This window comes from Galleria mellonella, unplaced genomic scaffold (genome assembly GCF_026898425.1).
Source record: "Galleria mellonella isolate WM207_F2 unplaced genomic scaffold, CSIRO_AGI_GalMel_v1 utg57, whole genome shotgun sequence".
NCBI classification, from domain to species: Eukaryota; Metazoa; Arthropoda; class Insecta; order Lepidoptera; family Pyralidae; genus Galleria; species Galleria mellonella.
This window is the reverse complement of record NW_026442119.1, coordinates 9,034,483-9,046,575: the sequence shown is the minus strand read 5'-3', so window position 1 is coordinate 9,046,575 and position 12,093 is coordinate 9,034,483. Positions and strand designations below refer to the sequence as shown.

Here is a 12,093-nt window from a genome sequence, read left to right as displayed (position 1 = left end):
TTTTGTGGAAATACACAAGATATAGCCTTTAACACTGCGACCTCATGGCATGGTCGTAGAGTCACAGGCTTTTCTGCCTTAAAAAAGTCCGCCCGTCTTTCAATAATAACAATACAAGATACATATACCTTCTATGATATCAGCTAATGAATCAAAGACCAGGTCGATACCACTTTCAGATGCAATCGAATGTTGAATAGGATCGCCAAGCAGTGGTTCTATATCTGTAGGGATAAAAAAACTAATTATTAATTAGGAATATCACTTTCTATAATAAGGTATTAAGAGTATATAATAATCAAGATACCTTCTGATTATTGTGGGTACTATAGAAAAACTTTTATTAATTTTGTATGCTTGTCTGGGTTGTTTTTATATATATAGTTTATATATGTATTTAAAAAAAATAAGAATCAGTTCTTCATTTAGCAACTAAATTTTGTTTAGTTTGAGGCTAAATCATAAAGTATAATATTTCGAAGTATCTATAAAAAATATGGTTTTAAGTTAGTATTTTTTTCTTTAATGACTATAATTGACCAGTGACTTAAGAATGCAATAACATATTTTTTTATTCTATTTAGATTAACATGTTTTTTAAATCTATTTTGTTTTTGTTTTACGAAAAGCTCAAATTAAGGTAATCAGTTGATATCCTGTGGTAAGATATAAGTAACTTTTACTATTTTTTTTTTTATCAATTTATACAATATACTTATTAGATACATAGTACATTTATGTGTCGTACCCAAAAACTTCGTGCGGTTTATCTAGGTATCAACGAGTCAGAATACAACAAATACAACAGAAACAAGAAATAAATAATACTTATCAATATAAGTATAATTTATTTCTTGATATATTATTAGGCATATAAATTTTTTTTCTTAAGGATCGCCGAATGTACTCTATAAATTTTTTCTTGGAAATTCGACGGTTGCCCTTCGCATTAGAAGAAGGATATATCACTTGCCCGGGACGAGCTCGTTAGTGATACAACTTATATGAAAAAACAAATATATTATATTAAGTAGATTATGACAGGGTATTTTTAGGCCACATTTTGTACGAGTATATATACGTGTATAGTACGTGTCTTTGGTTGTTATATAAATATAGACAAATTATATAATGAATTATTTAGACAACCTTGATGGTATGAGACATTAAATCAATTAACATTAAAACAATTTAATTTGTCTTATTTTTTTTTATGGTTGCGAATTCGAACTTTGCTTAGTACAAATATTTTTATTTATATATTGTTTGTATTGAGTGTTTTTGATAAATGTATTAACAATATTATATTAACAAAAAATATATAAAATGTAAATCAGTCATTCTGTAGTATAAGGTAAAAATAGAAGATATATTATTGTATATTATTTTTTAAACCACGATAAAGTATTCAAATATCAAATAATATTTACATCAAATGACAAATGATATTATATATATATATATATATATATATATATATATATATATATATATATATATAATTTGATCGTTATAACGTATTATTTATTTATTAAAATAAATAATATATGTTCTGTATATTTATTATATAGAATAAATATTATTAGAATATCTATTGTTTTAGATCCATAGACTAAATACACATTCCCGTTTAATGACAGGAATGGATTAAGTGATAACCGTTACTTAAAGCCATAATCATAGATGGGTAAATGACAGATATGTATGTATGTATGTAAATACGCTAAGCACCAGTACTATAAACAAATATATTAAGATTAGTAAATATGAAAGTAACTCGGGGCCTTTATCAGGGCACAAATCTTTAAAAAATTTACCGCAAATTACCGATTTCAAATATTCAAGTTTGAATAGAAACTTACCCTTAAGATCTTCCTGATAAGCATGTAAAACGAGATCAACAGGCGGGATAAGGCTGTGGTGCAGATCCCTGGCGGCTGCTGAGAGCCAGGAGGCAATGTCTGCACATGCGTAACTGATCACTTTACGGCTTTCTTCTGCTGCCTCATGAGCTTGTTCATTGCTTACTACCATTCCAGATATCAAAGCACTGAAATTAGTTATTTAAATGTGAATGGAATCATTTGTTTCTGAATTATAATAAACATGATTATAAGAAAAAAAAAACATATAATATCAGACTTTAACTGTCCCCTTGGGGGGTTTTATCAGTAGTTGCCACGCTTGGCGGGCGTATTGGCAACCGCAGTTAGGCTTTAGAGATGTTTTTAGAGGGACGCTGTTATCCACCCTTCGCTCTCTCTTAATGGGCTCTTAAGACACCTACGGGAAAGGAAGGTCCTATGTCGGGACCAAACGGCCATTACTAATACTAACTACTAGTTATCAAACTTATAAATATTATATAAATAAGCTTTATCATTTTTTATTTATCTATCTAAATATGTCTAAATCTCTGTTAGTCTTATTCAAATAAATTGACAGTAATATATTGTGAATGTGTATAATGAAAGAGTCAATTTGCTATGGGCACGTAATAAACATTCTAGTCCTCCGAGTTCTTAATATAGTAGAAACAAGAAATTAAAACGAAATTGTGTCGCGGCACTTAAATAAAGTTTACGTAACTTCATCGCTGAACTGCGGCAACGAGGAAGAAAGGAAGTTTTCACTTAATGTTATGTTACTTGGTATTTTAAAATGAATTACACTTACCAGATGTCACACAGACATACAATAACTTCAGTAGTCTTAGACTTTATTCTTTGCGCACAAAAATAATGTGTACTCGTGCAAGTATGAGAATAATTAGCTTTCATAAACGAACACGAGTTTATACTTTTATGAACAAGAGATATTAATTGATTAGATTAAAAAGTAGGCTATATCTTTCTCCACTCCGAATACTATAAATGTATACCAAATTTCATTTAAGGTGATATAAGTTATCAAACAGTTTCATTAGTAAGAATGGTAAGGATTATAATATACTAGATTTGATTGAGATTTTATTTGAGGGTAGTGAAATTATCTGATATTGAGGTAGAATATCTTAGTCCTCAGGAATAGCAATGTTTCAGGGTTACCATTAGTATCGCAACGTATCCTACACTATTCATAGTGATTTTTATATCTATGAGCGATGGTTATTACTTTACTATTTTTAAAACTTATGTACATTTTTTAACATTCTTTAAATTTATAAAATTCCCTTTACACTTTGGTAAAAAATGGTATAAAAAATTGTATGAGTACCAACCATAATTTTATAATGTGTCCAATGTAAAGTATGTACAATAAAGATTTTACAATAAAATACCATAACTTGATAAAATAGTAGTTAATTGAACTTAATATATATGCATATAAATTTTACTTACCAACATAGTAGAATAGTGAACAGGGTCACAAAGACAAAAATCCTTTCATTGCAATCTGAATCGTGTGCTTCTGGAAATAAAGCTCCAGTTTCTGTTTCATCATCACATCTTGATCTTGAAAAAATTGAGAGTATACTTATAACGAGGAGATACGACGGTATCACTAACGCTATACAAGCGAATAGCACTATGAACCCAAGAAAAGTCGATTCAATTTTTATGGACTGAAAAAAAAAACAAATATTTGTTAAAAGTGATAAGAAGCAGTCAGAACAGAAATAAATGTTATAAGTTTGTTAATAGATGGGAAGCATTAAACAACATACAAATATATAGAAATATTAAAAATAGAAGAGCGAGTTAATGTCAGAACAGTAATTGGTAAGGAAACGCCGAAAATTTGACTTAAATGTACTTAGTAACGGCGATAGTAGGGCGATTAAATGGAATAAGTTTGTTAATACAATATATACAATACTGCCTTACTACTCGATATGCACTCTATTGTCACATCATTAGTAATTGTTTGTGATACAAGTATAAAAATGTTCTTGATATTTCATCATAAATATAATTTCAGGTTAAATAATTACTATTGAGAAAAGTATTAAGTACTAGCTATTACTCGCGACTTCGTCCGCGTGTCCGGGATATATATACTGATCGGGATAAAAAAGTAGTCTATATCATACTCTATTTCATACAGTATATATACCAGACATTATAAAGATCAGTTACGCCATTTTTTTTTTTTTTGATGGGTGAAAATGGTATGGTGACCCCGCCTGCGCTAACGGGATACGCTGGCGGGGCACCAATAAAGGGAATTAACCATGATAGTTTCCAGGGGGACCCGCGAGGAGGTCGACCTGGTTGGGTATATTGCTAGCAATGGGATTCTCAGTCTCCATTACTAACAACCCCTTTGCTCCCAGTAAAGCCATTAAGGCGCTATAAGGTAACAAACGACTTTCATTTTTATAATAATATTAGTAAGGATTATATATATATTTTATTAATTTTTCATAAACAATTGTTATTTATAATATATTCAAATGAATTCTGTAAGCATTAAGACAAACGATGTTGTTTAGAAAGAATAGACAATAAATTATAACCAGACTTAAATATAATCCGAAAAAAGCTGATGTAATTATAAAATGACTAATACGTCTTAGCGGAAGAGAAATGTGCTTTTCAGTAAATTAGGCGTGGGAATCTTCAAGATTATTATACTTTAGCGATGTTACGGTTATTTTCTTTCAAAGTAATGAATGTAATGCTTAGAAATAAATTATTGCCTTTCAATGAAATGATAAAAGAAGCGCTATATACATATTATTAAGATGATATATCTACGGATTCGTTTGTAATTTGATTAAAAATTGTTGTAACAAATAAATTATCTTGTCTGAATTATATATATATATATTATACAACTTAGAATGGCAAACAAGCTGACGGCCCACCTGATGGAAAGTGGTAACCGTCGCCTATAGACATGAGCAGTACCATGGACATAACAGAGTATACTGTTTCGCCCATGATACCCCCCATGCGTTGCCATTCCTGAGGACTCAGGTGTTATTCCTCTGTACCATGTAAATGGTATTACTATGTATTATCGCAATATAAGTAATAGTATTAGTTACGGACTGTCTTTAGAATAAGATTTAATAAAAAAGTAAATACCGTGTACGACATATGATAGGTGAGTAGTCATGTATATGTAGTATACGACATGTGATAAAAAAATGCTTCTTAACAGGAAATAGTTCAAGTCAATAATATATTTCTTTTATCATATAATCTACTAAGAATTTTACTAAATTCCTATGAGAACGGAAAGTAAAGTTTTACATACAGTTAACGCTATGGTAAAGCTAAATTAACTCGTATATAGTATATCTGATAATAAACGTGATACTGTTAAAATAGGATTAGAATTATTTTGTTATGATAACATTGCTTGTTTGCTTTTAACAGGATCAGTTTATAAACTTGAGAATAATAACATCACGAAATTTTCATAACATTTCGTTGCCAAAATAGCGAAATGTTAGGTCTCTATATTTAATAATTGATTTAATAATATCTTACAAAAGGCGACAAAACAATTATATTAGTTCAGAAATTAAAATGACAATGTAAATGAGTGTGGAATTTAGGTAAATTTACGAGTAAATTTAAAAAAGACAGCAGCACGTCATTAATACTGGTATGACTCTGTAAGATATATTTTGTTTTTAGTTTTTGTATGTATAAGAAATCAGATTATATTTATAATGTGAAATCGAATGTACATTACATACTATATCGCAGGAAGTGGACCTTTTAAAACGTCAATAACTTGTTTACTTGTTGGCACTAGTCGACTTAATACGAAAACTAAAGTTGTAAAAAATTATTGATTTTAAAATGAAATTAGCAAATATATTATATAAACTTGTAGTTAAGTTCTGCGAGTTGTTTGGATAATAAAATAATTTTAGATTTAGCAATATTTAAAGTCTTTAAAGTTTTCTACTTATAATAAAAAAAATATTTATATATTTTTTTAATTTGTTTATTTTATCATAATATAATTATAATATTGGGAATTTAGAATCAAACATCATAAAATTTTAGACATTACCATGTGCATTTGAATAGCTTATGTAAATAATACAAACAATGATCTTCAATTTTACTAAAATATTATGGGACTAATTATATTTTTACAACTTTCTAATTTCTTATGGCTATATATTAAAATGAAATGTCATCAGGCAGGAAGTTTGTGTGCCATAACACCATGTAAAATAAAAGAGTAATTTTCTCTAAAAAGAAAAAATAGTTGTTTTGGGAACTGGTATGTTCATAATATATTTGACTTTTACTGTAATTTACCAGAAAGGAATAAATTGACAACAGAATAACATTAGAATGACAAAGCAACATCAGAGCCCTTAAAAATAATTTGTTTTTAAAGAGACTTTCATTTGCATGAAACAATAAATCAACAAATTTTATATAGTAATATTATAGTAACTTTTTATAGTAATTTTTTTTATAATTTATCTTTATTTTTGTCAGGACAAATCTATATTTAAGAAGAAGTAAATTTATGTGTGAGAATGTATAATAGAATTCCCGGATCAAAAAAATATTTTTCAAAAACCTAATATAGTTTTCGATTTTACTACATTTTTTGTTAATTTTTACATTTTGGGCATCTAAATTTATTTATTTTAAATAAATATATAAAAATAATGCTACGGTATAAACTAGTTGAATGTTTTTTCTATTCGCTCTATTGTATTCAAAGTAAATATGTAAAATTTTAGTTTTCATATTATTTTCATTATATATTTTCTCACGAAAAATTACTTGCGTCATTAAACAATAATTACATTAATACTAATTCAATGTTAGGAATAACAATTAAGATTTATAAATACAGTCTAAAAGATTTGAAAACTAAATTTTATCCTTATTTGTGTACTAACTACACTCAGAATAAGTGTCCGCTACTGTTGTTATCAAGACTGCAAAATGTATAAATTTATATTTTTTACCACAATATTATTTTATATGGTATCTTGTAAGCAGGCATTAGGAAAATTATCTCGTAAGTATCCCATTAAATAAAGGGTTCTTTGTTTTTTATAATATAGAGGTATTACTTTTCATTTAACCTTTATTAGTTTACTTAAAAAGTTTCAAGTTTTTAAAGGAACATATTTTTGTCTCTTGATAAGATCAAGTTACCTGAAATAATTATTGTAATGTTGGGGAAAGGGATTGTTAGCAATGGAGTTTGACAGCTCCATTGCTAGCAACATGCCCTATTAGTTCGACTGGAAACCATCGTGAACAATTCTCGTTGAATTTGTCACGATGGGCTAACTGACCTACTTCATCCTCAACTATCATTCTTCACTGGTGCCCCGCCGATGTATACCGATAGCCCAGGTGGGGTTACCATTCCATTATCATCCATTAAAAAAAATTATTGTAATATTTATTGGTTCTCTTTCTTAGTTATTTACTTCTCCATGACTTGATAAATAGTTTTTGATCAATGTTATAGAAATTATTGTTTTTATTTTTTACTTTACTTTTTATTTTTTAGCTTCGTATATTCATCCATGCCCTGTATTAACAAGCGAATGTCTCAAAAAGAGGATAGTAGAAATTCTTCCAGAGTTTTCAAAGGGTATTCCAGAATTAGGGGTACTTCCAATAGATCCTATAACTAGTGATAGTGCAGAGTTTTCGCTAGCCGGTGGTTTAAAATTACATCTGTACAATGCAACTTTAACTGGAATGAAAAACTGTATCGTGGATTTGCTAAATTTATCGTAAGTATTCTGAATTTTTTTTTTTATATTACTAATATTTTTACGCTGCTAGTTTATACTGAAGGAATATTCTTGAGTGGTGATCCATAAAGGACTACGTATTATAGACAGACCCGCCACTGGACAAAGCAGGGCCTTAAACATGTTATAGGGAGTCAATAGGTGTAAGTTGTTCGAAATCATTCTAAGTTCTAAAATGTAGACGATCGTGAATGAAAGCGTGTGTTTTATTACCCTAAGTATTTTTTGCCAGTATTTTATATCATGTAATCCGTTGATAATTTCAGAGAAGAAAACTTAACAACACAAATAAAAATGCATTGTAACCTGTTGAGTAAAGGACATTATAAAGCTAATGGAAGAATATTAACATTTCCAGTAAATGGTGATGGAGATATTAAAGTGAAGATCAGTATGTACATAATATTAACTGACAATACCTTTGCATCATAATCCTCCAGATACATAGTTAAATCACCACTAGTTTGTTTAAATGTATCAATATTTTAGTTTTGGTTTATATGATATTACAAAGAAAGAAAAGCTATGAAAATAGACCTCTATGCATATTACACGTATAAATTGAGAATTGAAATAAATTGAGTATATAATTTTATTACAGATAATATTACATCGACAATTAAAATAAAATTTGAAGATATTGTTCGTGATGGAGTTGCATATCGTATAATAAAAGACATGAGCTTTAAACACAAGTTTGATGGAAGGGTAGTATATAATATATCAAATATAGTCAAAGGAAATGAAGAACTAAGTAAGTAATAATTTAGATTATACTATAAATTTGATCTTATATAACATCTCAATAAAATGTACCCTAAATAAAGTACGAAAGATTTTCTAAATCTACAAATCATATTTCTCTAAAAGATATATTTAGTAGTATACTCGTATATTTATTATAACAACATTTTCGAATAAATTCTAACATATACTTGATTTGATGACATACAATAAAAGTCTTTCCCAATCGATTATTTCGACAATCGAGTGTCGTCAAAATATTAAATTTAATTTAAAATCGCGCAACAAACAAAGTTAAAGATAAAATTAAATTGCAAAAGATGTAACATTGTAATATAAAAATAGACATTATGAGGGTTCCGTTTTTCATATTGTTAATAAGGAAAACGGGCTAGAAACAATCATCTATTTTAAGCAGCGTTGAAAAGATTGAAAATTTTATAAAATATAGTTAAATTATAAATAGAAAAATGTAAAATTAAATATATTTTTAATAAGATATTAATGTTTAAGAATAAAACGTAAAACCGTAAGCCGAAATTATTTATAATATGGATGGGTATTAATGATTAAGAAATATAATTATGAAAATTTCAAATGAAGTTTACGTACTTGCATATAAATCAAATCATGCCTTTTTCTCATTAGATAGAAACAATGAAACGCCAAATGTTTCGATTCAAATATATCTCTTTAAGAAGGTCCTTATCAATCTCTCCACTCAATCGTGCTCGTTAAATCCCTTTCGTAATACTTTTAATGCTGAACAAATGCAATTGCCACTACATTATTTTTCAGTTTATAAACTGAAAAAGTATTTAATGAAAAGCATTTAATTTAGTATACTTCTAATCACATTTTTTCTCACTCTGTCCTAAAACAATTATTTGTATTTTTAATTATATTACAGGTAAAACTATTCTCACTTTTATAAATGAGAATTGGAAAACAATTAGTGAGGAATTTGGTAATCCAATTGTACAAAGGGTCTCCGAACGAATTGTGGAAAGTGTGAAGAAATTCTTTGCTGAAGTGCCTAGAGATGAACTGTTCATTGCTTGATTTGTATAAATAATATATAAGTATAGTAGTATATAAGTATAGTAGTATATTTAAATGAGTAAAAACATTGGTATCTTATACTTATTATAATTTCGTAAATAGATTTACAAATATATTTATTTATTATAATAATCATTATTAATTTGTTTAATTTGACATTGCACTAAAACATTACCTTTATTTTTTTTATTACATATCGCGAGCCATACCGTATTGTATCAGCTTTACTAATCGAATGAATCCAAGTTAATACGTGAATAAACGAATAAAAACGAAGTAATACCAAAGGACAGATATATAGGAAGCTAGGAAGAAATGCCAGATGATAAGTGGCATCTGTAGTTTCCGTCTAAAATATTAATTATATTAAGGAAATTAAAAATCTTTACCTGTAAAAATGAATAAGGAAATGTAAATTTTCCCCACACTATATCCTTGATCAGACCTGAATAAAAACACCAAAAATATTACATTTATATAAACTATTTTTTATATCTATTTCCATATAGGGTAGATCGGTATTCGTGTTTAATTATGTAGATTAAGTTAAAAAAAGTTATCAATTGTTTTAGTTTATATAAATAAGGACCTATAGTTATAATTTTCAGGTATATGATATTATATACATATACCGATATATTATTGATAGATTTATTTTATTTTAATTTTAATCTACCACCACCACCATATCAGCCATTTACTGCCCACTGCTGAGCATAGGCCTCCCCCTATTAAAGGATTTTGTTAGTAGTTGCCATGCTTGGCATGCGTTAACAATCGCAGTTATGGTGATGTTTTAAGAGGTATGCAGCTGCTCATTCTTAAAGCATTAAATTCCCATAGTCGGCTCTTTCGACACCCACGGAAAAGGAAGGAGTAGCCCATTCTATACCAGGACCACATTAATCGTAATTTTTTTATAATTCCTTTATTTTTATATTATTATAGTATTATTGATTAAAATTCCTTAAGTTTTTTGTATATGTTTGCAAAATATTTAAATAAAATAAATATAAATAAGTAATCATGTATTTTTCTGTTGTACTTTACTTACCAACTGGAAAGTCAAAGGGATAAATCAAGGTGAAAAATTCAGACATAAATGTAAAAGGGTAGAATCCATTTTCTAGCTTGAGAGTTGGTATCAAATATTTTTCTTTATGTGGCAGACCACTAAATCTTATTTTACTTTTATCATTTGCTACAAACCAGTCCTCTGTGTAACTTGCCTTTATATTATTTTCTGTTATAATTGTATTTTGGGTTACGTTCATTACTCCGGTATTTTTTCTAAATATTTCTCTCGTTATGGGAATAATTCTAACTGTTGTTGTTGATTCTACATTTGTCGTAATATCGGCATTCGTAAAAGGTTGCGTGATTTTTTTCACTGGAATGAAATCTTGCTTTTGTTGCTTTCTTTCTTCCGTTTTTGAGTTTTTCAAACTATTGTATATGTCGAGCCACGATTTTATTATTGTCAAATTATTCGCTGTATCTCCATCTCTTTTATTCAATATATTACCAGTTTCTTTATTATTTTGAATAGTTGGTAAATCATTATTATCATCATCCATGTCTCTTGGACTTTCAACTAAATTACGGAGATTATTTCTAAAATTCGGTTCTAAACAATTATCCCAAACCAATCGATTTGGATTAGAAAGGTTTTTTCTAAAAATATCATTTTGTAATAACTTTTTATTCAATAGAAACGATTTATCGTTTCTTTCGTCTACAGCACGTTTTTTATCCTTAGGTTTTATTGAGTAAATCGCGGAGATTGCTTGGTAATGCTGTTGCGGTGGGTGTCGGTCGTTCGGCACTGTACTTTCAACGGTATGTAGATTGTTTCCGGTGCCGGCCCTGAGCGGCGTTTCCGATGTAGCACGGATTTGTCGGGTTTGCAAGGTAAAAATTGTTTCTGTTGAATTTTCTTGTAATGTATTTAAGGCGCTCTCTTGATGTGAGGCGGTTCGGCTTGTTTGTGACGTGACTCGATTTAAGAGTAATATTGCAAAAATTAGATTTATCACGGCCATATCCGAAACATATTTTCACTTTCGTATATTTATTCTGAACTCAACGTGTTTGCCAGTGGTAGGTGTCGTTGAAAACTGAGTTATAGAGTGCGGATCCCCGGACAGGGGATTTGTGGCACTTAGTGGTCTGCACGACTTGTAGGTTGTACAATCGTATCACGACTCTCTGTGCCTTTACTGGATTATGTGAAGAGTAGTTACGAAAGACGTATAGTCTGTTAGCGATAGTAAATTTTATTTTGATTTGGTAATAATGAAAAATATTTTATTTTAATGATAGGCTAGTAAAATTGCTTACGTATAATATTAAAAAAAAAAAAACATTAAATATTGGAGATTTGTATATAAAAAACAGGATTTTAATAGATAGCTTATAAGTATTGGTAAAAATAGAATTAATGACAATTATTACTGTTCACATTTATCGCACAATAGGTAATCTTGTGTAATATACCGGGGTTTTGAGAAGTTTACAAATAAAATATCCAGTTTAGAAAGTTATTTATTTGCTACAAATTTGCTGTTTAAAACCTTACTAAA

At 28.6% G+C, this 12,093-nt stretch overlaps 2 protein-coding genes across 2 annotated transcripts in view; one reads left to right on the top strand and one right to left on the bottom strand.

The window, feature by feature from the left end:
* LOC113509864 (prominin-1-A) overlaps positions 1-11,794 on the bottom strand; it is a 30,134-nt gene extending 18,340 nt beyond the window's left edge. The window contains exons 1-5 of the mRNA XM_052899352.1: positions 10,566-11,794; positions 9,901-9,956; positions 3,342-3,565; positions 1,863-2,050; positions 129-224 (exon numbers count right to left, since the gene is read on the bottom strand). Of these exons, the coding sequence (XP_052755312.1) occupies positions 129-224; positions 1,863-2,050; positions 3,342-3,565; positions 9,901-9,956; positions 10,566-11,553 (1,552 nt within the window). The 5' untranslated portion in view covers positions 11,554-11,794. The remainder of the gene's footprint in view (positions 1-128; positions 225-1,862; positions 2,051-3,341; positions 3,566-9,900; positions 9,957-10,565) is intronic.
* Positions 6,793-9,649, top strand: LOC113509865 (circadian clock-controlled protein daywake-like). The gene is made up of 5 exons (XM_026893291.3): positions 6,793-6,951; positions 7,456-7,684; positions 7,972-8,096; positions 8,307-8,459; positions 9,360-9,649. The coding sequence occupies exons 1-5, from the start codon at positions 6,876-6,878 to the stop codon at positions 9,509-9,511; spliced, it is 735 nt and encodes a 244-aa protein (XP_026749092.3). The 5' UTR covers positions 6,793-6,875; the 3' UTR covers positions 9,512-9,649.
* Positions 11,795-12,093: the final 299 nt, after the last annotated feature.

Excerpts from the sequence above, each read along its gene's own strand:
- LOC113509865 (XM_026893291.3), top strand. The coding sequence starts at position 6,876 with ATGTATAAATTTATATTTTTTACCACAATATTATTTTATATGGTATCT. Across the intron at positions 8,097-8,306 it reads AGATATTAAAGTGAAGATCA|ATAATATTACATCGACAATT; the intron begins GTATGTACATAA and ends ATTTTATTACAG. Across the intron at positions 8,460-9,359 it reads CAAAGGAAATGAAGAACTAA|GTAAAACTATTCTCACTTTT; the intron begins GTAAGTAATAAT and ends ATTATATTACAG.